The sequence below is a fragment of the Thermobia domestica genome, chromosome 2 (assembly GCF_964235325.1).
Source record: "Thermobia domestica chromosome 2, izTheDome1.hap1.1, whole genome shotgun sequence".
Classification (NCBI taxonomy): domain Eukaryota; kingdom Metazoa; phylum Arthropoda; class Insecta; order Zygentoma; family Lepismatidae; genus Thermobia; species Thermobia domestica.
The window spans coordinates 41028697-41056409 of record NC_137455.1 but is presented as its reverse complement, the minus strand read 5'-3'; the positions used below and the strand labels follow the sequence as shown (position 1 = coordinate 41056409).

Sequence of the window (27713 nt, the reverse complement as noted above, 5' to 3'; positions counted from 1 at the left end):
TTTTAAACTAGGAAGGAACTATTGAAGTACACTAGGAACCGCACAGTGTTGCCAGATGTAACCGAAGGTGTAAATCATTTTTTTTTTTTTTTTTTTTTTTTGCAAAATATGTAAATTGACTCATAACTCATACGTATGGATGTTCTGTCGTTAATTTTCAGTTTGTTTAGTTGGAGTAGATTGGAAACTATGGAGCAGAAAAAAAAATCGTTTCCACCGATAACTAATCGGATGAGGCCTCTGTAAGGGGGAACTAGGAAAATCGTAGTTTTCATAAATTAACATTCTGAATTGGCAACCCTGCTGATGTTTGAGTGCATCAAAAGGCGTGTTAAGGATCTGTCTATATTATGCAATTCCTGATAACAATGAAAAAGAAACTTTGAAATTATCATGATAAAACTTTTACTTACATGCACCTGCTACTATCATGAAACGAGTTATCAGCTCTACAGCGATGCTGGAAGTGCTCTCTCTTTTGATTCAAACACTGATTCACACGTTTCGCCATATTGGCAGCAACTTTACGAAGAATAGAAGTGTTAATGTTCTCAATGGCACTGCGAATGTTCGTTTTCAAATCTTGTATAGTTGGAGAATATGTTCGTGTATACCTCTTGCTTTAAGTAGCCCCATAGAAATGAACAGCAGTGTTGCCGGGTGTATGTATGTAAAAGCTTTGTCATGATAATTTCATAGTTTATTTTTCGTTGTTTTCAGGAATTGCATAAAGTAGACAGATCGTTAACACACCTTTTTATGAACGGAAACATCAGCAACGTTGCCAATTGAGAGTGTTAACTTATGAAAACTACGATTTTCCTAGTTCTCCCTTACAGAGGCCTCATCCGATTAGTTATCGCTGGAAATGAAAAAAAATTCGTGCTCCATACTTTGCAATCTACTTTAACTAAAAGAACTAAAATTTAACGACAGAACATCTATATGTATGAGTTATGAGTCAATTTACATGTTTTGCAAAAAAAAATTGATTTAAAAATGTAATGAAATATTTAAGTTTTACGTCCCACTGTTATGCCGGTTAGGCTAAAGGAGACGGTAATTATGAGAGATGAGTGAAATGGTGGAATGAAGAAAGTGGGAGGAAACGGGAGAACCCCGAGAAAACAAACGAGCACGGTGTTTGTCCACCACAAAGTTCACTTGGCGGGGGCTGAGATCGAACCCGGGACCCCAAACACCAGAGGTGAACGCTCTACCACTGAGCCACCGCGCCCCCAAAAATTGATTTACACCTTCGGTTACATCTGGCAACACTGTGTGGTTCCTAATGTACTTCAATCGTTGCTTCGTACCTAACAAATATATGCATAAACAGAGCTTCACTTTGGTATAATCGTTATTTGTGTATCCCTTCATGCTCACAAGTTCTACTATTTCCAAACTCCGGGTTGCATTGCATATGTAGTTTGAGTTTGTTATACTAAATATAATTCTTTTGCAAATTTGAGTTTTAATGTCTCAAAAACTCTTTATGAGTTTATATATTTATGATAGGTGTACTTGCTATAACAACAGGATATGTTTCTTCAGCTAGTACAAATTATAGGGCTGGAGTGAACAGAGATAGATTAACAGCGTACAATATTAGGTGACGTATGCAGTGCAAAGACATGGAATAGAAAAAGAAAATTTCAGGCCAGTTGCTATTCTGTCGCCATTTGCCAAAATTCTTGAAAGTATATTATATGCGCGAATTTTAAATCATGTAAAACCTGTTTTTTCAATATTTCAACACTGCTTCTTAAGTAATAGGTCTACTTCGACAAACTTACCAATTTCTTAAAAATTTTATAGCAACAGAATTAGATATAGGCGGTCAAGTAGATGTCATTTATACTGATTTTAGCAAGGCATTTGACGTCATTGATCGTGATGTCTTGCTACTTAACGTGGCATCTCTAAATTTTTCGAAACAAGCAATGGAATATCTTGTATCATACTTGCATAACCGAAAACAATATGTTTCATATAAAGGATTTACTGAAAAGTTTAATACTCTATCGGGAGTCCCTTAAGTATCTAATCTAAGTCCCCTGCTGTTTCTTCTTGTTATTAATGATATTTCTCTGTGTATTAAAACTTCTCGAGTTCTTCTTTTTACCGACGATCTCAAATTATACTCCAAAGTAAGTTCAACTGATGACTGCATGAAACTTCAACAGGATTTAGAGAGAGTTCAAATATGGTCTGATAAGAATAAGTTAGTCCTGAATGTATCCAGATGTAAATCTGTATCTTTCACGAGGAAAGAAAATGCAATTAACTTTACCTATTCAGTATGTGGCACTTCTTTGCCAACCCCAAATACTATCAAAGATCTAGGAGTTATGTTTAATAGGAAATTAACCTTTTCTCAACACGTTGACCCAATAAGGAGTAGTGCATATAGAAGCATGTTTAATTTATAGAATAGGACTGGATTTCTACAAATAATTAACATTTCTAAAGTTGTATTTTTCGTATGTGAGTTCAAAATTATAATACTGTTGTGCTGTTTGGTCACCAATAGTCACTAAATACTCTGATGCAATAGCAAATATACAGTTTAAATTCCTAAAAATGCTTGCATACAAGAAAACCGGTTTCTACCCATAGTATGTCCCCTACGAAGACTTAGTAAAGAATTTTAGTTTTCAAATATTAGAAAAAAGAGAGATGGGTTTTGGATTTGTTGTTCTTACATAAATTATTAAATGGTAAAATTGATTGTCCAGAATTGGTTTCAGAAGTATTATTACGTGTCCCAACAGGTAAGACTAGAACAGCAAACACTGAGACATTCTATTGTAGAAAAGCAAGAACTAAAATATTACATAAGTCTCCTCTGTGGAGAATATGTGCTTCATATAACGAAATGGTTAAATTTCATGTAGTAGATATGTTTAGTATGTCAGAAAATAAGTTCAAAAGAATTGTTAGGCAATAACTTCTGTATATTTAGAAGACGTTTATTTGTGTATGTATAATAATATATGTATAATAGCAAATATTGAATAATTATATACACGACACTATAATTGGCTTTAATCCTGTTGTGCTGTTCTTATGAAATAAATAGATAAATAAATAAATAGAAGTCACTTTTTGGATTAGAAGATCCAATATATTTTAATCAAAATTTTTTGTAGGCCTTATATCTGGAGAACTACATACAGTGTAGCTAAACCCAAACTATCACTTAATTCAGAATGATGTGCTTATTCCGTAGAAAATACAAAAACTTGATTTAGGGCCGTTCAAAGATTATGTGGCCCCTGATCCAAAATCCAATATATTTCAATCAATTTTTTTTTTGTAGGCCTGATATTTGGAAAACTACATACAGTGTAGCCAAACCTAAACTATCACTTAACTCAGTATGGTGTGTTTATTCCGTAGAAAATACAACAACTTGATTTGGAGGCCGTTCAAAAATTTTTAGTCCCTGATCCGAAAACGAATTATTGGTCAAGATGGCAATCTTTTGATGCTTTTTTTTTTATCATTCCTAAGATTCTTGACCAAGATCGCAATCTTTTGATCCATTTTTCTGGATCATTCCTAAAATTCCTGTTTCTCCTTAATTTGGGTTATAAATTTAGATTTAAATAAATTTTGCTTACGTGGTTTTCTTTAGGGCCTTTAAACTTAGGTTCACTTACTGTGCAGTTCAACGTTAGGTAAGTTCAGGATAGGTAAGATGTACTTACATGCAGTGCCGGTCTTATGGCAATTGAATCAAATTGCAGTTATTTTTTAAAAAATAAATTTCTTTTAAGCTAACAAGAACTAGTGAATTACAAAATTTAGTATCAGGTTGGTACGTCCAAACGAAATGTTTACTTTGACGCCTAGTGTGAAACTCATCTCTACAACCAGACACAGAGATGAAGTAAGGTCAAGCATCTTGCATCACGAACTCTGTATATGTCCATTAAACAGACTGAATTACGCATACATACAGTGTGTTTTTGAATAGAGTCTTATGAAGAACACATAATTGCGAGTAAATTTTCCTTACAAATTTAAAATGGGACATTGTACAAGAGTGCAAACTGATTATGACAATATCAACACGGAAACATTTTTTTCGTTGTGAAAGCTAAATCAAGAATAAACTATTCAATGGATCAACGTAAGTAGGTGATTCTGATTCCAGTCCTGAAGAAAGTTTCCAAGCGGAGGGTTTCATGTATTGCTAGACTGTATGATTTGCAAATATAAGACGTTATACAGCTATCTGACATATTGTTGAAAAGTTAAGTTTTCTTAAGGGAAATTTCCACTACTCTCAAAAGAACTAATTGGAAGAACAAACAAATTCATAAATATTTCTAACAGTGATGTGTCCGAGAACATGATAGATGAAAGTATCCAATATGAAGGGGTGGATTCCAAAAGAGCCCAAGTCATTTTTGTTACTCCAATTGTACTGTTACTCCAGAGCCTAATTGTAGGCAAAAAACAGCCTTGTTTTCCAAAATGTCCTTAGTCGACAGTTATTTTCTGACTCACGCCTAAAAATACTTACGAAACTCTTGCTATAGATAATTTCAGCGTTATCTTACGAAAAATAGGTAATTACAGTTTCCTTTTATGTAGATTAGGTCTACTTTCATTTCACAGAAATAGAATTATGGAAACACACACACACACAAAATCGTCTCCTGAAAAACTTACTTTTATGACTTTGGCTCTTTTGGAATTGAGCCCTATTGAAAATGATTCGGCCTGTTAACGTTGAAAATCACCTTTCTTCTATAAATATTTTTAACGCATTAGAAAAGCAGAAAATCGGAAGCATTTTTCAATATATATATATAGTGTATACCTAGGTATATTTCTCTTCAGTGTTTTGCACAATGCGTGTCCGTAGCTAAAGCAGAAAGGACATTTAGTACGCTTACTAGAATGAAGAAACTTAATCTGCTAAACTGTGAGTCAAGATTGATTATCGACTTTGGAGACGCTTGCCGTGGAGCCTTTCCTAGCCAAACAGCTTCATTTCAATGATATTCATAATACGTTTACGAATACAAAAGCAAGAAAAGCAATAATTTAACAAGTGAAAAAAGTAACTTAAATTTATAAGAACTTTTTAAAGTACCGGTAATTGTTTTAGATATTAAAATGTTGTTGGGATATGTGAGAATTACTTTAATTAAAAATTAGTGGTTTACAAACGATTTGTGTATTCCGTTTGTTTGTTTTAAACCATCTGTCAAAATTAAAATCTGTAACTACAATATGAAGAAATTAGAAAATAATAAAAGTAGGTCTATTCTATCCCTTTCGGGTACCCGGGTTTTGGGGGTATTTTTTAGACTTTCAGTCAAGCAGCTACTGCAGCGTCACTATTTATCCTAGGATCATGGTTCATACCTCATTCTCTTCAAAATGGAGCTGGCTTTCAAATGGTATCATTTGCATGCCCATACCGTATACTAGGAGAGGGAAAAGTGGTGTGAAAGGGAAAATTTCGTAAGGGGGGATTTTTCACACTTTGGGCCCCTTTGGAACGGCCCTGTGTGAACGTACAGATCTCAAAATATCTGATAAATAGTACCTGGTAGACTGAATGTGTGTGCCAAATTTCAAGTTTCTATCTTGAATACTAAGGGCGGGATAAATTTTATCAAGAATCCCCACAATGCCCCAAATTACCGCAAAAGACCATGATCTCAGGTAAAAAAAAAATCCTGAGACATCTCTATTTACTCTAGGACTACAATTTTCCAATCATTCTCTTCAGAATAGAACTGCCTTTCAGGCGGTACCATTCGTATGTCTTCACCATGTATCTAAGGTGGAAAAATCCCGAAGAAAGGGATTTTTTGGTAACGGTTCCCCAAAGGTCTTCTTTCAACTTTTTGTCCCTCTGGATCCCCCTTCCTGTTTTAACGCAGAAAACTGAAAAAAAATCTGGTAAATACTACTCGGTGGACTGCATGTTTGTGCAAAATTTCAATCTTCTACGTGAAAAATAAGCCCGCCAAAAAATAATGAACATAGGCTTAATAAAAGAAAATATATATTTTAAAATTTTTGACGTCATCACCTCCTATGTCTCGATGCAGGAAGGTGTGAAACCATACGTAAGGTCTTCTACAATGCCTCTGGACGTGAAAAACAAACAAAAAAAGGACGAAAACGCTCAAATAGGAGAGTTATAACGCAATGTACCATGAAACACCCGTATGGTACAAATTGTGCCATGAGTTCCCCAAAGGGCTATTAGTTAGGATAAGGTTTTGAATGTTTATTCGGTTCAGGATTTCTCTTCACAGCCCTGCGAAATACTCGTACATAGGTCGAAGCAAACTTCAGAGTGGTGCGGTTTCTCTGAGTCCTCCAGGATCGGCATCCATGGTAATACCCACACTTCCTGTGCTATCAGAGTTAATTGAATGAACAACACCACACTTCTTTGAGCAGCAAACTTTCTGTAATAAAATATTTCGGTGTTTGACGAGGTGGGTTCTTTCGTCGGTGGAAGTGTATAGACGGTTTCAGAACAAGAGAAGCTGGCTCAGTTCCTTGTCAATAGGCCATAAATCTAAGAAAAGAATAGGCGGCCCTTGGTTAGAAAATGGAAGAGAAGTTGCCAAATATCCTCTTTACTTCAGATTTCTTTTATTTAATTTATCACAAAAAGTAAATAACATTATGTCTTTATTTCTCACTTGTTTTCCTGTTTTTTCTTCTTTCAAGTTTCTACTTCTACGTAATGACATCGGACATCTGGCAAACAACCACCAGCCACCGTCGTAAGAAGGGTTGGGTTGCTCTTTTGATAGTGGTGTGAGACAAGGCTCTTATGTTTCGAAACGGAGAATATTTCTCTGACTCGAAACCGCTAAGAGATTTAGATGACGATTAAAAGTTTTGGGATGTTTTATCGGAACATTACTACCAAAATTGTTCTCATGATGATTGGTGAACGCCGTACTGCAAAAACATGTGGTCCTTTCCAATGTCCATTTATCCAGTATTGATTAGTCTCGTACTGCGAGAACTGATAGATCTGTGGTAATCCAAAATTACTATATTACAGAAAAATAATGTATGTGTTGATATATGTTCTAAATCGTAATTCCCAAGTAAAACCCCTTGTATCAAAGGAAAAAAAAAATATGATATATGATTTTGTTCAATAGAAAATTGCCACAATCATCATTATTAATTAATACATTGTTGGACATATTATGAGGAACAATTAAACGTGTGAAACGTAAAAGAAAAATCTAAAATACGTTATTTAGCTAACGTACCATCAATTCCATTATAAAATACACAATTCAATTTTGCAATATTGTTCATGAATTAATCCACACGTATATTGCTTTTCACATGGTTAAACAATACACTTTTCAGATTGGAAGATTTGCTTAATTAATTATAAATTATATATATATATATAAGTCTTGGTTTTCTTATTTAAAAATATTCATTGTTTATTACTATCAGGCAGTGAGACTCGTAATATTGTGTTGTTTTAGTTCGTTCGTCTGTCCCTTAGTCTGCGCTATAACTCTTCAACGCATGCTATTTTTTTAAGCAGTAAATAGCTGGGTGATAGTTCGTTAATGCAGTAAATCTGGTAACGGTTTAACGAATAACGGCAACTATAATGTTGACCATATATAACTCATATTTCGCACATACAAGGGAATTTTTTTTAAAATTCTGTTTTGGCAATAAATAACTTGAGAGATTATCTTGACCAAGTTCATTAACGGAGTTAATCCGTTAGTATCTTAACGCGTAACGGTGACTAACGGTTCTATTCATATCCAATACATGTAAATATTTCATATGATCCTCTATATTGTCTTTAACAGAACTTATGTATTGTCTTGGTTTCATTTATTCAAAGGCCTCACAATTAAAAAGATAGTAACAGTAGAGCCTAGTATCAATATCAACAGACCGAAACTATATACACGAAAAAAATTAAATGTCTCGCCAAAGCAGGAAATTCGTGTTATTATTCAGTCCAAACTCTTTTGTCTTCACGAATTCTGTCGACGAATTTGGAGCTTTGTGAAACATGGTCGCACTTTGAGGGAAAAATTGGAAACTGAAAGTATTTGAGAATAAAATCGTGAGACGAATATTTTGACTCAAGAGGAACGGGAATGGCGGAAACTTCATAACGAGAAACTACATAATTTATACCGTTTACCAAACATTATTAGGATCATCAAGTCTAAGAAGGTCAGATTAGCAGGTCATATAGCCAGAATGGAAGAAAGTAGGAACACTTTCAAAGTTCTCACTAGAAATATAATTGGAAAATGACTATTATGAAGATTGAACCGCAGATGGGAGGACAATATCAAGACGGATCTCACAGAAAAAGTAATACAAAGTAGAAACTGGATCCAGTTGGCTAAGGATAGAAGTCAATGGAGAGCTTTTGTGAACGCGACATTGAATCTCCGTGTTTCATAGGCTATAGTGTTAGTTAGTTAGTTAATTAAATCATCACTTCTGTTTTAAATCTGCAAATTTCCTGCACGTATTGGCTGCAGGCATGTAGTGTAAGTAAGGGATCTGTACTAGCACAACTGTTAACTATTTGAAACTAATGTTAATCATGAACTGAAACCTCTCTCTTGGTTCAATTTTGCAGTTCTATCAGTGAAATACCGAGAAGATCTTTAATATGTACTTAGCTTCATACACTAAAAAGCGGCCTCATCTTTCCGTACTTTAGAGAAGTTCTAAATGGTATAGTATTGAAATAAACGTTCAAACGGCAAAAGAAATTAGAACTGGAACGTTGTAATCTGAATTGCAAGAAAGTAGAAAGCACTACAGATAATTAGTTCTAAGTATACAGGTACAAGGCGTGGCTGCTACATTAAGTTGCAACCAAATATATTTTATAACTGGATGTGTTTTTCATGTTTTAGAGTAGTGTCTGAGTAAAACAAAGCTTTGTTCAGCATAAAAAAATATTGATGCATCTCTCAATAATTCAAGTAAAGAAAGCTGAAAGAGAGGGATGAAGAGAAGGCAGATTACGTTTGTACTTTCATGAGAGCCGCAAGTTCATCCAGTATAATTTAATGGCAGGAAGCTTCTATTTTTTAACGTAGGGAAACACATTTTGTCGCTGCATCTTGAAAAACCTGTCTGTGACATTTTTCTCCAAAATAAGTTAACTACTACTATATGATGTAAAAAGTCGTGTTGCATCTTCTCTATACTCCTATGTGTGAGTTCTTAATAGTTGATATCGCTATAAGAATAAGGAAATGATTCCTGTTAATAATGTAAATGATTAGAAAGCACCTCTTTGTTTTTCATGTAATGATTTGTTTAGAGGCGGAGCAAAGATTTACATCTACATCACTCCTATCTTCTCGTATTGTTGACAAGGAGCTGCAGTCACTTGACAATCCCAGCAGTCTATGACGCGTAATAATTAACGTATTTGTCGCAGCAGTGATGACGCCAGTATTTGTTTTTCGAGGATGGACGAACGGAGGGGCAATACCTATTTTCGAGGCAGCATATTTTTTGTACCGAAAAGGATACGCACTTTTATATTACTTGGTTTCCATTAAAAGACATCATTCCTGGGAGAAGGAAATGAAATGAAATCTTTGAGTTTTACGTCCCACGGTTATGCCGGTTAGGCTAAAGGAGACGGTGATGATGAGTAATGAATGAAATGGTGGAATGAAGAAAGTGGGAGGAAACGGGAGAACCCCGAGAAAACCCACGCACACGGTGTTTGTCCACCACAAAGTTCACTTGGCGGGGGCTGAGATCGAACCCGGGACCCCAAGCACCAGAGGTGAACGCTCTACCACTGAGCCACCGCGGCCCCTTTCCTGGGAGAAGGGTTGGACTGTGGGGGCCGTTCCCTTACCAATTTTCTTGCGTACTCACTGGTTAGTAGTGCTTGACTCGACTACTCTATGTTTTATGAATAAGTGATGGAAAAGTGGAGAAGAAATGAAACCTAATGACAAAACTAGAAAAAAACACCTCGAAAAACAAACAAATTTGAGTGTATTGGTGCTGAATATAATTGTCGACCAGGGTGCAATCCTCCTATAAATAGCTAAGTGATAGGGTGTGTAAAAACAACACTTTATAACTTTTTCGCGAAATTCACTTCAATCAGCGCATAGTATGAAAAAGTTTTATACAATAGTAAACGTTAAAAATTTGGATGAAATTGGACATCTTCGGGTGACACTGGCGCCACCAAGGCACCTAGCCAGGATTTCGTAAAGGAAGGAGGTTCGTGACATGAAATCCTGTAGTCATCACACCAGGGGCTCGATCATTCAAAACTATTTTACTGCCAACATATATTGATTTGTTTAGCCAGAATTTCATACTGGCGGGGGGGGGGGCATGAAATACTGTGGTTGTCACAGCAGGAGTTCGATCAATCTGAACTATTTTCCTGGCAACATACATTACTTTCTTAGGACAATAAAATGACGATATGTCAGTAAGTATTTTAATAACAAACTATGAGAAAAACTTGAGTACAAGAATAAAAAAAAAAGGTATTGAAAAATATTTTACAATATTTACGTTCCTTCCTTTGTTTATTCAAATATAACAATTTACCTTTCATTATGACCTCAACTATTATAAAAAGTACATATTCAACAATGTCTTATAAAATATTTTACACCTGCATGCCTTTCTCTATTGATTCAAATGTTAGTAGAACTTTCTTCCTACGTAACTTTTTTGTTTTCCTTATTCCATCAACTACTGTCTGTTCCAAATGACAGGTTAAAGGAGCAGTAGAAAACTGTTTCTGAAATAATATGTGTGATACTGTAGAGAAGCGATGACGAAAAATTATGACAAAAAAATATCCGCACTGTTACAGAACGGCACTATGCTTTCGAAACCTTGAAATTTCCCTGACTAGTAGCAGAAATTCTGAGAGTTCCGTAACTTTTCTGTAAATTTCTAATTTCCTGACTTTTTCAGGATATCCCGCTCATTCACCACTATATTCCCAAGTAGTACAAGTCTCCTCATAAGAAAGAGTAACCAAAAGCTTGCTGTAGCTTTTCATTTTTAACGCTGATTGCTCTTTTTGTCATTTCTTTTTGTTTCATCCTTCCTTACTTTTTTCATATTTGGTTTCGAAGGGGGGTCCGGACCCCTTGATCCCCCCATTGGCTACGCGCCTGCGCCACCTTTTGGTACCTATACAGGATTAGGCAATTTACGAGTTGTAAGGGAATTTCTTTCATGTTTCCGTTAAACAAAGAGTTATAAGCAGGAGATTTTGTTTATTAAATAAGATTTTCAACAATATTTCCATCTGATTTCCGTCATAACGGATTTATTAAAGAAAATTTATTTAAAACAGCCACTTATTTTACAACCGAACTAGTTTTACATTAACCCTTAATTAGTCGCATGCGGAATTTTGTTCCGCACTTTTACATTTTTCTTTTTGTTTTCCTTACTTTTGATCGTATGCTTTTGAACTTTCGCCTAGCTGTCTTTTAATGTTTCATGATTAAACAACGATACATATTTGAATTGTTGCCCAAGCCACTAGTGAATATTTTGTTATTTATTTTGGAGTGATGCATTTTGCGGAGCAAAGTTCCGCGTGCGACTAAATAAGTTACCCTTTTTTCTCCTACAAATTTTACGCTTTCTTTCAGTTTATTGCTTTTAGCCGACAACAATTAGGCGTTTCGGTGACTACAAAACATATCACAAGCAAGCGCCACCACCACTATTTTTTGAAATGTATTTTACAAAAATATATTTTCAGGTGCTGTTCATTTCTAAGCAATTGGACTTATAAGCGGTTCATATGTGCATTGTGCGCTCTGAAAATAAATACATAGAGAAGAAAGTCAGTCTTTTCTTTCAAAATGGATCATCATGAACGTGATGTGGACAGAATTAGAAACATGTTGCTTGAAGTTCTGGCTGAGGACGACAATTTAGATGTTCCGGATATGGAAGATGGCGATGAAGAAGATATCATTGAAGAAAGCGACCATATCTCTGCCAGTGAAGAATCAGCAGATGAAGGTGATGTGTTGCCACAAGCAGATCATGTGGAACTACTCTCAAATACTACTGCACGGGGACCATATCTTCTAGGAAAGGACAATGTCACTAAATGGTACGCACATGCTCCACGGCAAAATATACGAAGAAAAAGTCATAATATTTTGACACATTTACCAGGAGTCAAAGGACATGCTAAAGAAGCGAAAACGCCGAGTGAATGTTGGAGTTTGTTCTTTAGTACGCCTATGCTGGAGAGAATCGTTGAATTTATAAACCAGTAGATTGAAACACATAGGGACGCTTATATCAGAGAAAGAGATGCTCAAAATACTAATATAACAGAAGTAAAGGCCTTGCTGGGCCTTCTATATCTTGCAGGACGACTGAAGTAATGTCATGCTAATCTGGACGATCTCTATGCAAAGGATGGGACTGGAATTGAACTCTTCCCAGCAACAATGTCTCTTAGAAGACTGAGATTTCTCCTACAAGCTCTTCGTTTTGATAACAACGTTGACAGATACGAGAGAAGAAAGTTTGACAAGTTTGCGCCTCTTGGAGATATTTTTGAAGAATTCAACTTGCACTGCAAAAATTGCTATTCTGTTGGGGAATATACCACAATTGACGAAATGCTTGAGCCTTTTCGAGGACGATGCTGTTTCCGTGTTCATGTGAAGTCAAAACTAGCTAAGTATGGAATCAAAATATTTGCTTTGTGCGATGCAAGAGTATTTTATGCTCTCAACATGGATGTATATGTTGGCCAGCAACCCGATGGACCATTTCAGACGGACAATAGACCCCATCAGATAATACTTAGGCTAGTAGACCCTATAACCGGAACAGGAAGAAATGTCACTACTGACAACTGGTTCAGTTCCATACGTCTGGCTGAAGAACCACAAAAAAATGGACTGTCTCTAGTTGCTACTCTGCGGAAGAATAACAGAGAAATCCCAGCAATATTTACTGAAGGCAAGCGACGTGAGGAATGCAGTAGTTTGTTTGGTTACGGTGAAAATATGACTCTTCTTTCGTATGTACCGAAGAAAAATCGAGTGGTTACTCTTATCTCTTTCATGTACTTTTCTGATGATATTGATGAATTTTCCGGAGAAGCCAAAAAGCCAGAAATGTTAACTTTTTTACAATGTAACAAAAGGAGGTGTAGATACGTTAGACCAAATGAAAGCTACATATTCTGTATCTAGAAGAACTCATAGATGGCCACTAGCTGTCTTCTTTGCTTTGATGAATATCGCCGGTATAAACAGCTTCATAATTTTTCAGTCCAACACACAGAGTAACATGAACAGGAAAGATTTTCGGATTGTGTATAGCCCGCTCCCCCCAGTTCTTTGTCACCGGAACTGGAAGAGTCACTACTACTACTACTAATACTACTGCTACTACTACTGTAGGTACTTTTGCTACTGCTACTACTATTACTACTACTACTACTTATATCGAGAACAACCCAACCAACCCCTGCGGGGCTTCTAACCCGTTCCTACTACTACTACTACTATTGCTATTAACTACTACTACCGCTACTAACTACTACTACTTCCGCTACTACTACTACTACTACTACTAGTACTAGTGCTACTACTACTACTTATACTAAAGCTTCCTTACCGCAAGATTTACATCTTAAAACTTTATAACATGCGATTCCGATTCATTATGAACTAATATGAATCGTTAGAATCACTATGATTCGTTTGGGGGGGTGCGGGCTATACTCAATCCAGATTTTCTGAAAGTCTTAGCTAAAGATCTTTGCTTGGACAACATGAAGGCAAGAGTAAGTCTGCAATATCTCCCCAGAGAATTTAAATCAAATATCCGAAAGTATGCAGGAATACCAGAAGATCCATCTACTGTATCTGATCCAGTTCCAATTTCAGGGCGTTGTGCTTTCTGCACGAGGAAAGAAAACGGGGAGACCAAATATTGTTGTGTCAAGTGTCAAAAATGTGTGTGCGGTGTGCATAAAGAAACTGTCACATATTGCAAAGAATGTGTTCATCAAGATAGAGTGGAGGAACCTGAAGACGAGGATGTGAAAGGATTATGGATATGTAAACCGAGAGGCAAAAGCATAATTTATATGAACGTTTCAAAATACATAAAAACTATATTTCTTATCAGGTCTAACTATACATGTTATTATTCTTGTTATTTGAGAAAAAAACAGAATAGTTCCTTCACTGTTTAGGTGTTTATGTCTAACGTATTTTTATATTAGTTTAGGCCTTCATAGCATAAAATAAATTAAAACGCCTATTAAAACAAATATTTTAACCTAAAATTAAATAATTTAAAAAAACAAATATTACACGAGTTTTACTATGTAGTTATTATGCGGAACAAAAGTCCACACGCGACTAATTAGGTAACTTTTTCCACGCGACTAGTTAAGGGTTAAATAAACTTTTTGAATTAATAGTTTCTTTGTATTTGTCTTTTATTCATTTTATTTACAATATTTGCTACACTCAGCAGGAATAAAGCATTATTCTCAAGTATGTAATATACAATTTTGCGGAGTTTTAGAGTAAATGTCCTTTTGACATTTAAGACAAATTTCTGCGATATTTGACTGCAAAACTTAAAAATGTGTCATAGGCATGGGTTGGTGGCTGAATATGAGTGAAACTCACTACCTCAGCATCTGTGTTATATCTATTAACAGACAAGATAAGTTCTACGGATTGTACAGATTTTTATTATTCGTAAATAAAAAACTCAACATCCTAAACTAAATATTTTCAATGATATTTAATCCAATGTTTAGAACCAAAAAATGGTTTAAGTATTGCTTAGGGATATAAGTTTCTTAAAAGAAATGCCTTGGAAAAGCTAAAAAAGAAACTTCCTTTTGCATGGCTCCAGTGGCATCTCTAGATGTTGCCCGATAATACCAAAATTGTGCATATTTACTACATACATCTGTGCACAACTTTTTCCGCTCTAGGCTATTTTCAATTTAAAAAAAAAGAAAAAAAGAAAAAAAAGAAAGAAAAAAAGAAAAAGAAAAAAAGAAAAGATTGAAAGTGCCATTCTCGACCCATTGCACATGTCACTAGAAAGTGAGAGAGTGCTTATAATTGAATAAGTAAAATGAACGTACGTAATTATTAAAATGCACTTTATGTCTTACAGTCATGAGCGGGGACAATTGTCCTTGCTGGATTTTCGAAATGAGTTTGGCTTTTCGAAATGAACCTCAAAACGTTTTAGATTTGCTTACTTACCCACTACAGAATTTAATAATAATTGCGTTCCATGAAATATTATGTGCATACATTCTTTGTCCGGAAAGTAAAAATACTGGGTCAAGGAATGGAAGTGCGTCGGGATCGTAATACGGCAAATTGTGGAGGCGTTAAAATATTAAATAATACTTTTCATAAAGTGGATACTTTCAAATATTTAGGATCAATATTAACAGACGAAAATCATATTCACGAAGAAATTAAATGTCGACTAAAAGCAGGGAATTCGTGTTACTATTCGGTTCTAAATCTCTTGTCGTCGCGAATTCTGTCGAGGAATTTGAAGCTTAAAATATATAAAACGATAATCATGCCTGTTGTTCTGTATGGTTGTGAAACATGGTCGCTTACTCTGAGGGAAGAACATAGACTGAAAGTATTTGGGAACAGGGTCCTGAGAAGAATATTCGGACCCAAGAGGAACGAGAATGGGGAATGGCGGAAGCTTCATAACGAGGAACTACATAGTTTATACGGTTTACCCAACATTGTTAGGGTCGTCAAGTCTAGGAGGCTTAGGTGGGCAGGTCATGTAGCTAGAATGGAAGAAAGTAGAAACGCTTTCAAAGTCTTGGCTGGTAGACCCATAGGAAAACGACCATTAGGAAGACCTAGGCGCAGATGGGAGGACAATATTAAGATGTATCTCGCAGACATAGGAATACAAAGTAGAAACTGGATGCAATTAGCTAAGGATAGAAGTCAGTGGAGAGCTTTTGTGAACGCGGCACTGAATCTTCGGGTTCCATAGGCCATAGAGTTAGTTAGTTAGTTAGTTAGGAAATAAAGTTTATTGATTCGATTTGTATAATCTGTTAAAATTCTTCAAAGTACTCTCATTGGCTATCGGCACACTACTGCCAGCGCCACTTCCACGCAGCCTACGTCTCCTGGAAGTTAGCGTCTGACAAAACTCCCTTACCTGTCGTTGCTGCTTGGATAGCCAAAACGTTGTTAAAACGGTGGCTTTTTAAGCTTCTTAAAAGCTTTGGAAATAGAAACAAGAAAAATCCGCTGGGCTTATATCGGGACTTTATAATAGCTGCGGCATCGTGGCAATGCCCATTCTAACCAGTAATCACATTACAATGAATGCGTGTGAATACGCGCGTTATCGTGATGGAGCTTCAGTATTTGGTGATCTCCGTTTACACCTGGCTAACTCTGTCTCGCAGGAGTGAGTACTTCCACCTAGTAAGCGGCGTTGACAGCCTTCCGTTGCGGTAGAAATTCTTTGTGCCCCTATCTTGTCAAACTTACGATAGGTATTTTCTTTATCCTTGACTGTTTCGGGCGGCGGGACTCCTTGGCGTGACACTCCGAACTTGGGCGCTTGCTTTCAAGGTCGTACTGAAAAAAACACTCTCCATAGTATGTTATTACGTTGTCTAGAAAGTCCGCTTCACTCTCTACTTGCTCCAACATTTGACGGGAAATGTCAAGTCGTTTTTCCTTTTGTCTGTCATTAAGCAATTTCGCACCTACTTCGCACAAATCTTACACATGTTCAGTTTTTTTACTAACAATTTCCTGCGTCACTTCTTTGGGTAAATTCAGTTCTTCAGCTATCATTTTTATACTCAAACGACGATCTCGGTCCAGGAATTCCTTAACTTTGACAAAATTTTCGTCCATACGACTCGTTGAAGGGCGTCCAGAGCTTTTATTGCCCTCCACATTTTCTTGTCCGTTGTTGCCACTTCCATGTTAACGGGAAACCTGGGCTTTTGACAGGGCTTGGTCCTGGTGATTCTCCTTAATCATGATAAACGTCTTTGAAGCGGTTTCTCTAAGTTTGTTACAAAATTTAATGGCATATCGTTGATCAAGCGAATGCTCCCATTTGAACTTCCAAAAATCTCGCTATCGTTTTTAAACATGGTTCGCATGATACACGACCCTTACTTTACACTTTCGAGTTTCGTGCATTCGTGATAAGTTGATTTGATTTTGAGTTTAACGTCCGTTCCAGCAGGGAGACTATATGAGACGGGACCAACTGATTAACATGGAATCTGAACCACATGAGCTCCGCCGGAAATGGAACCCGGGTCTCCCACCCCAAAGGCACGTACGCTAACCGCTTAGCCACGAAGGAGCTCTTCGCGCATTCATGGTCTCTTTCGAGTTATATATACAGAAATCGGCTCCGCTTACTGCAAATAAAGAATTTAATTCTTTCCCAAGGATGGGAAGTAGCTACACTACACATTTAGTTAGGAAAATACGTTTTTAAAACGCTAGATTCGTTTATTTTTAATATTTTAGAAAATTATTAATATTAATATTTAATTATTTATATTGAAATATTTTTAATATTTTAGATTTTTAAATCAAATTGTAGGATATATTGTGCGGCTTCTGATCGTTATCATGTTAAAAATGTAAAGAAAATACCTATGTACCTATTTGCAGAAAAGATTGCTAAGGCTTGGTTTAAGAAGTATATATGTCTCTGTATATACAGATAGGTATGCTTAAATTATATCAGGTTTTAATTTCTAGTGCATGCTTTACAAGGTGCTAATGATTATACTAAAGGTTTTTCTAACTATAATAAACCTGGAAAATTGAAAAAAAAATCACCGTTACTTACTTTCTGTTTGTCCCTCATCGATCCTCTTCCCAAGATCGCCATTTTGGTCATCGTCTCTTCTTGTAGCCTCTTGAGAGAGTTTCCTTTTGGACCCAACAGCTTCCCAACGAAATTGAACTGCAAGAAAGAAGAAAAATATTGTTAACAACGATGCTTATTGACTACAGTTAAGCTTTAGCAAACCGGAATGGTTAAGACAAGTAAATGCCATAGTATGATTAGAATATGTATTTAAACTTTTGCACGCTTATGCCGACTATAAGCCGACTCTATAAATTACCCCTTAAGCTTCTGTGTCGGAGCATTTTCGACTTACCCATTTGCAATTGTTTACACTGCGATTTTTTCATCTCTGATGATTTGTGTTCATTCTCCACATAGTTCTTTATTTCTACAATAACTAACAAGAATGTCTGTAATGTAATAACAATTGGTGTTTTCTTTCTTTTGGTTGAAATAATACCTAACACGTTACCGTAATATCAAGTTTGATGAAGGAAGAAAAGCATTGAAGGTCGATGAAATAAGGGATGTTTAAGCTGTAAGTGATTCTTAATACAATTTTAGTAGGGAAAGAAATCAAAAAGTACCCATAAATAATTTGAATAATGAATCAAGCAGTAGTAGGGGGAATGCAGTTGAAGAACATGAACCAAAAGAAGACATAAGAAATGGTGGTAACCACCACCAATTAGTGATCGGATATTAAGTTTGCCATACGTCCTGTAAAAAACAGGACAATCCCGATTTTGGGCCCGAGTGTCCCGCGTCCTCGTACATTTAGTCGGGACAGGCAAATGTCTTGTATTTTAATCCCTTCCCCTTTCTACTATCAATATCAGCTTATTCGAAAAGTAAAAAATTTTTAAAAAAATCTGACATTGGCTGGGAATCCTGTAATTAGTGAATGAATAATAACATGTAACAGCTTCCAGGAAGTTATCACATCACCCTCTCCGATTTGATAGCGAGCAAGCCAATAGACTTGCACCGCAGAATTGCAATTGTCCGTTAGTAGTCAAGGAGATCTGTAAACTTTGGAAAAGTACAGGAGCTGATCTGCCGTTGATAATACAAGTAAGTTTTCCAATTTTGTATCAACAGAATGCTTAACCTGAAGTGTACGTTTTCATCGAATTTGAAGGAGAAATCCGTTTCTGAAAGCAACGAAGTTGAACTATGAAGTTGACTAAAATTTGCATTGCTACTTTTTCCATTGCACCTGGTGCAAACTCGGACACTCTCCAACACCAACAAACAAGCAAACATAAGATGGCTTCGAGTGCTTCTACATTTTCAAGCACAGGGAACATGAGTGACTTTTTCTCCAGCAAGACATTCGATAAGTTAAAAAGAATTATACATAATCTTATTGAGAGGCTAAGACACAGAATTGTGTTTTGGTCTCGGGTTAGAAATATGTAAATCTGGCGCTGACAATTACACACGACGCAAGGAGAGAAATAGGCAAAGTTTTCAACAGATTAAACTGACAAAAACGTAATTTTGGCAGAAAGAGCCATGTAAATAAGTGTTGTTAAACGTGCGATGAATATTGAAAGTAGATTGTATCACTGATTTTAATAAAATGAGATTATTTGCATATTGTTTTCCTATAAAGCATTTTTATAAGACGTCATCTTGAGTTTTTAAGGCGATTCTTTTGTAGTTGGATTGTAAATATCTTTATTCCGTACAATTAATTGGAGGGAGCGAAGAAGAGAATGAAGAGATAAAAGTAGCTTCACTTGAGGGAACATTCACCTATTTTACTGTTGTTCATAACCAGACCACTGGATTGTGTTGGAAAGTTTGGGTACGGAGAAAAATATGGCAAGCTTATCGGATATGATACTTAGCTATTGATCCCGAGATTCCCAAATTTCATTTTAGTATTTCAAAGCTAGGTTTGTAATTAGGCGAACATATGGGCCAAACTGAGCTAAAATAGAAGTTTTACTGAAGAAAGAATTTCAGTTTCCCTGGCTACCTGATATTAGTAAGTTTTCTGGGGCTATCAGCCAGGTGAATGTATTGACATACGACGTTCCGAATGCAGATATTACCTTTATCTTCAGGGATAGTAATAAAGAGACCGGAGATATGGGCATGTATATACGGTGACATTTTAGAGGCTGAGCTATGAATGGGGGCTTATGATTAGCTCAGGAAAATCCTAGTTTCTGATTGGCTGAGCGATGCTGGCTGGAGAAATTTTTCTTAACATCACATTCAATACATTATTCAGACTTTGAGCATTTCGTAGTAGGAATTTCATATTATTATTATTATTATTATTAATAATAATAATAATAATAATAATAATAATAATAATAATAATAATGTATGAATATTTTAGAGGCATGAAAAATAAAGTACAAAGTGTTAAACTGTTTCTAATTATAAGCACAACCGTTGAGTCATGGCATTAATGGAATGAAAGAAGATCCTGATAAGCATTAACAAAATGTCCTCTTAATCACTATAAATTGAAGAAGTTTTGAAAATAAAATATTTAAGATAGCCTTCAATCGAAAAATACACTACCTAGTAAAATTAAGCTCAGAAGTATCATACTCATACACCAGTGGCGAATTTATCCCAGGGCCGTGAGGGAATATGCGCCCAGTTTTTTCAGTGACAAAAATAATTGAAACTTTATGTATTTTTGAAAGTTTATAGAAAGCGTCGCCTTTATTCTTTATTGGAATTTTTTTGAAACATTAGATATAGTTTCAGTTGCAGATTTTCTGTTATGCAATGTGTAAAATAAAGCTTGAGGGCCACAAGTAAACATCAAATCTAACCATAATATCCATCGGGACAGAGTTAAGTTGGGAACTTCTGCTCGATCCATTAAAAATTTTAAACTCAGGATATATTTATCATAGTCTGGGTTCTGGCTGACCTCCCAAGTTGTGCCCTAGTGATATTTACTTTTGCGTATTTATTGGTATTATAGAGTAAAATGAATGCAAGAGGGATCTAATTTAAAATTAGAAACAGCGCTGTTTCCTTCTAGAGATTTTTTTTTCTGCTAACTTATTCACTTAGCTTTTTCCTCCCTGTATTCCACTACAGTATATTTATTGGGATATCGAGTTAGGTGTTTTCTTAATTTAAGTGATCTGGTATTATGGTTAGAGTCTTTTGTCAACATGTCATGTGATTATTATACTTGAATTTGATTGGTTGTTTATCCTTCCGATGAAGGAGCCTTGAAAATGAGTGATTGGGCCCGTCACTTGTTCTCTTAGCGAGGTATGTGTAATACCATATTTAATATTGTGTGTAGTATATTTTATTTGTGAATTTAAAATCATATTCTGGGTTTTCCGTGAGTATATAAAAATATGTAGATAGAAAATTGTTAAATATTCTAATTGAACCATCAGTTCAAATATTGTTATTGAATTCCGGTGATATAAATAATTATATTTCAAATATGGTTCGCGATGAATATGACTTGTAAGGCAGGAGCCATCTTTGAATTTCACTTCATACAACATGTGCCTCATGAATTTTTCAGTAATTATAAATATATTATGGTTTTTGCATGAATCGAATTTGTTTAAATTTACTAGTGGTTGAAAATATTTTTCAAATCGGACAAAACTTTTTTTTGAGTTTCAAAATTCGTTGTTCTATTCAACATTACGTACTTTTTTTTGTTTTTATTAAAAATAAAATTTGTTAATGTTATCTGAATTCTTTTGTGTTGTTGATCAAGTAGAGTTATGTTCCTGCAACCTTTGAAGACGTATTATTATTTGTTGAGCTTTAGCATACCATTCTTTTTCAGTAGCCTACATTTTTACGTGCGCTAAGCGGCGTTGTGAACCATATACCTGGCCGGGAAACTCTTCTCGGAGGGGCTACTTGTTTGAGTAGAGGGAAGGGAACGTAAAATTTTCTTTCCTGATTTTCAAAGATTTAGTTTTTCTGGGAAGGGACGGTAATGGTAACGTTACCCACCTTGGCTGTTACAAAGTCTTTACTTTCTAGATCCTCCACTATCATACACTATATAGAAAAATCTATTTTCTTTATCGATGGTCAAGATGTTAATGCAACCTGGAAAAAAATTAAAAGTAATAGTTTGCATGACATATTAGACGAACCACCTTTAGTTTTTAATCAAAAGCTTAGATATTTACAACAAATCTGGAAAGCTTAATATTGTTAATAACAAATTCCGAATTGTCAAAACAAACATTTTTCCCATACGTGTGATCTGCGACTTTGGAAACCATTCAATGTACCGTTTTGGCTTTGTGAAGGTCAATATTTGTGAATGTCAATATTTCAAAATTGTGCTGCATTTCAACAACGAATTTTTTGTATAAAAATTATGCTTATTCATCCGGTTGGTATTCACTGGTATAAGTTCTCAAATGCATTATAGAGGATACCACATATTTCTGAAACAGATAAGATTTTCATTTCCCTATTATTTCTCAGATTTTTTTCTAGTTTATACAATTGTCAAAGAAAAATTTCTTCCATTTGATTAGAGTTCCTACGAGCAGAAGATGATTTTCGACACTCTAATGAAAAATCCATCACATTTCCGGCTATGCACCATGCAGTTTATTCTAACTGTATACCTTGTTATCAATTTCTCCAGATCATTAACCGACTGCTGCATGCATCAAATAAATGGGAACTCATCTATGTATTAATATGAAGATGATACAATGACCAAAAGCTTAAATGGTGTATTATAAGCTCAGTTTTGTTAATATTTCGTATAGTGAGAACTGTACATGATAGCTGGTAGCCTTTCTACATGAACACAAAGGCGGATCTAGCCTGGGGCCTGGAGGGGGGCTAGCCCCCCAATTTTTGAGTGACAAAATAATTGAAGCTATTATTTACATATTTTTGAAAGTTTATAGTAAACTCACGATATACCTATCACAGTCTGAGTTCTGGTTTGCCACCCCAGTTGTTACCTGCTAGAGCCGCCTCTGCTTGAGTAATATTAAGTGTGTGAAACACAACGCATATTGGAGAATAGTCTTCTTCCAATGTTATTTCATGAGCAGTAAAACAAAGTATTAACTATGTTCATACTCCTTCTGACACTATTTAAAAGACCAAAAATGGTCTGTTAAAAGATAATAAAACTAAATGTAAACTCTGGAAATGTTGTGAAGCCGAACACTTCAAGATTATAGTTAATTGTATAATGTGACAACGCAGAAGCTATTTTCGTGAAAGCAGTGTAGCCAGATCATGCCTGGGAAAGTGAGTTGAGAAGAGAACTGCAATTAATGTCTACAAAAATTAATTTTAAACAGTGCACGTGAGTTCAATGGTAGAGTCCATATCGCTGATTCACGGAATTTCTGGTTCGATTCCCGGCCACGCGAGTTTATGATGAATATCATTAACTTTGTGAGTTTTCTCCGGGTTCTCCCGTTTCGTTCGATATCTTTCATTCTACTAATTATATGAAGGAAACAAAGAAAGTTCTGTCTCTTTTTCATCCACCGCCTTCGAACATCGATATATAACCTAAGACGTATCTGGAAGATCAAAAATATTCCCCATCAGCATCGACGACCTTTTCCCAAGGTTCTGGAAGGCCATGGATTCCATCGCGGTAGAACTTAGTGAGTCGTGAAGCGAAGAAGGTATCAAATGCATTTTCCGTCTCTACTAAGGATTTGAACTGGCGTCCTCTAAGGTGATTGTCCAAAGGATGGAACAGGTAATAATCGGACGGCGCAATGTCCAGGAAGTATGGCGGATGCAATAGTGTTTCTCATCCAAGGCGTAGAATGGTGTATCGGGTCATAATAGGCATGTGGGGCTTAGCGTTGTGTACTGTAACAGGAGAACCCCTTTGCGATTCAGAAATGCTGGCAACATAATTTTGAATTTTTCTTGAACACGGCTGAACTGCTGACAGTACACAGTTGCATTGATGCTCTCACTAACTGGTAGCAGTTCCTGATGCACAATGCCGCGAGCAGTCCACCGAACACACAAGATGACATTCTTCTGCTGGTTTCGGATGTTTTCTTGCAGTGCTGATTTCGGCTGTTTTGAAACCAGTTCATGGAATATTAACCTTGATGACGGCGCCTTGGAGCTTCGTACAGGACCCACTTCTCATCACATGTCAACATCCTTTCCAGAAATGGCTCTTTCCTCAGACGAGTCAGCAAAGAAACACAGGTGTCTGTTCGTATTGCCTTCTGGCCCGGAGTCAAATCATTTGGGACCCATCGACCCAATTTGTAGTGCTTCCCAAGTTGATAGAGGTACTGCCGAATGGTTTCTCCACTCACATTGAATTGTAGTCCCAGTTCCTTACATGTCTGGTCACTCTTCGCCTCAATTGCTGCCTGCAGAATTTAATTTTGTACGTGCATGTGTTGGTCTTCCGGCACATGGTGCGTTTTGGAATATTTCGTTATCGTCCTTAAACTTGTTAAATCATAGCTGCACTGTCCGTGTAATCACGACACCGTCACCATAGGCCTTGCATATCTACCGCCCCGCTGCAGCGGCGTTTGACCTCAGTTTGAAGTCGTACAGTATGCACGCCCTTATGACGCTCTGTGGAGGTGTCATGTTCACTCTGTCCTTACGCACGTTTACGGTGTAACTGAACTGCCACAACCAGGTAGTATGTTGGATATACCGACACCAACAACTGACTTTCGTCTTATCTCATTTCGCATTCAACTCACGATGTGAGGGCCAATAGAACATAGACCTAAAAAAGCGAAATAACTTTCTTGGTTACCTTTACATCATAACTATTAACTTCCATTAATCACTTGTCTCTCTTTCTCTAGAGAACATTACTCTAGGGCATAAAGCCTAACCAGGAATATTGTTTCATTTCATTTTGATTTAACATGTACGAAATTTGTATATACCCTAATATAATCTCTTTGGTGCTGAAAAAAAAAAGTTCAACTCCCGGCGGGAGCTCATGTAGTTAGGGTCTCATGTTACACTGTAGGTTCACGTTCTATATAGCATCGCAGCTCAGAAGGAAGATGAACTTAAGTAAAAACAAACTCTTAGGGTTCCAGTAAAAAGCTTATTTTCCACCCATAATGATAATAGAACTGATGGTTTATTAGATAAGGGATTTGAAGATAGTAACCAGCAAGATAACGGATTGTAATATACATTATTTATAAGGAGCATGCAGTGGGACGTATAACATTGTATGCTAGTATGTCGGTCGTCCGTTACTCCTCATGCTAACGCTTAAACGAAAACGACTGGTTCTTGCAATAGGCGGCTAGAACGATTATCTCGATCGAGTTAGTTAGTTGAGCCAATCCCTTAACATTTTCATGAGTAACGGTGACGTTGATAGTGGCTATCCGTATCCGGTTTAAAATCTGTAAGATTCCCTAGCTTGTAAGCAACCCGCACTGTAGCAAAAACATGTTGGTTGCCTATAACAAAAGGATATGGAATCATATAAATCCTGTTTTCATGTAACAGAGTTAATTCATTATCAAATTAGTGCAATGAAATAACTAGAAAGTATTACAGTCGCAATGAAATAAGTAGAAAGGATTACAGTGGCAGTGAAATAAGTAGAAAGGATTACAGTGGCAATGAAATAAGTAGAAAGGATTACAGTCGCAATGAAATAAGAAGACAGGATTACAGTCGCAATGAAATAAGTAGAAAGGATTACAGTCGCAATGAAATAAGTAGAAAAGATTATAGTCGCAATGAAATAAGTAGAAAGGATTACAGTCGCAATGAAATAAGTAGAAAGAATTACAGTCGCAATGATCAAGAGCGATACACAAGTACAGCGTATACAGAACATGGGCAGATACAGGAACATATGCGCCGGTATACCATGCCCTTACTGCTTTTGACGATGCAGTAGCTGCTTGACTGAAAGTCTCAAAAATAGCCCAAAAAGCCAAGATCTCCTAAGGGTTAACCTCTCATGGTTCTCCAGTAATCCGTGTGCATAGATTGAGTGGAACCATGAGCCGCTTTCGAATGAAGGGAAGAGAATGAAGTAGATCTCGATCCTAATTCAGGATTGAACTCAAACCGTCATTATTGGAAATAGAACTCTATACAGAGTTGCCAACCTCAGAGAACAAAGTTATCGATTTTCATCTTTAAAATTATCATTTTTTACAAAAAGAAAAAAAAATATCGCATATTCGCTATGCATATGCTAATTGTAGAAGCAAATATTTTTTTAATACTACTAATAATATCAATAATATATAATATACTTATCTACTAATCTTCAATTTCGAACTCACTGTCCTCACCAATTTTTATCACTATTAACACTACTTTGAACAACAATATTCCCACCCTGTCGTTAACGTAATTCAATTTAAAGAATGGATCCAAGGTTGTCATTTGCCAATTCTCAAGTTGTTATTGATTTATTTTAGCAGGAATGACTGTTAAGAAACTTGTTATCTGTGATTTTATAATTATTTAATGTACATATACAATTTATTTTCACCTTCAAAAACGGCAAAAAAAAAAAAAAAAAATCGTACATTATAAAATTATCCATATTCACCTATTATCGCAGGGGCATTACCGCATATTGCGATAAATTATCGAATGGTTGGCAACCCACCGAGACTTATAAAGGTAACCAAGAAAATTCTGTCGCCTTTCACGGAGGTATGTGTTCAATTGGCCATCACACCGTGAGTTGAATGCGAATGGAGATAAGGCGAGGGTCACTTGTTGATGTGGTATATCCAACATACTACATGATTGTGGCAGTTCAGTTACACCATGTACTTGCGTAAGGACAGAGTGAAACTGGAAGCTCTACAGAGCGTCATAAGGGCGTGTACGCTGTACGCTTTCAAACTGAGGTAAAACACCGACGCAGTGTGGCGGAAGATATGCTAGGCCTTTGGTGAGAGTGTCGTGACGACGTGAACAGCGCAGTGGTGGTTTAACAAGTTTAAGGACGATGAAGAAACACTCGAAAACGGACCACGTGCCGAAAGACAAACAATGTACATACAAAATTAAAATCTGCAGGCAGCAATTGAAGCGGACAGTGGCCATACATGTGAGGAACTGGAACTACAATCCAGTGTGAGTGGTGAAACCATTCGGCAGCACTTACATCAAGATGGGAAGCACTACAAGTTGGGTCAATGGGTCCCAAATGATTTGATTCCGGGCCAGGAGGCAACGCGAGCAGACACTTGTGTTTCTTTACTATCTCGTCTGAGGAAGGAGCCATTTCTGGCCAGGGAGTTGACATGTGATGAGAAGTGTGACCTGCACGGAACTCCATTGCGCCGTCATCATTGGTTAACATCCATGAACCGGTTCCAAAACAGCCGAAACCAGAACTTCACCAGAAGGTCCTCCTGTGTGTTTGGTAGACTGCTCGCAGCATCGTGCATCAGGAACTACTACCAGTTGGTCAGAGCATCAATGCGACTGTGTACTGTCAGTACTTCAGTGGGGGTGCGGTGGCTCAGTGGTAGAGCGTTCACCTCCGGTGCTTGGGGTCCCTGGTTCGAACCCAGCTCGCGCCGTGTGGACTTTGTGGTGGACAAACACCACGCTCGTGGGTTTTCTCGGGGTTCTCCCGTTTCCTCCCACTTTCTTCATTCCACCATTTCATTCATTCCTCATAATCACCGTCTCCTCTAGCCTAACCGGCATAACCGTGGGACGTAAAACTAAAGATTTCATTTCATTTCATTTTTTTTGTCAGTACTTGAGCACTTCGAGAAAAATTGAAAACTCTGGAGCCAGCACTTCTGAATGGTAAAGGGGTCCTTCTGTTGCAGGACAACGTTAAG

General features: G+C 36.5%; 1 protein-coding gene across 1 annotated transcript in view; it reads right to left on the bottom strand.

Moving 5' to 3' along the window:
• Positions 1 to 27713, bottom strand: part of LOC145671501 (KH domain-containing, RNA-binding, signal transduction-associated protein 2-like) — a 1003314-nt gene that overhangs the window by 469531 nt on the left and 506070 nt on the right. Inside the window, exon 2 of the mRNA XM_081740691.1 lies at positions 17911 to 18027. Coding sequence (XP_081596817.1) covers positions 17911 to 18027 — 117 coding nt within the window. The remainder of the gene's footprint in view (positions 1 to 17910; positions 18028 to 27713) is intronic.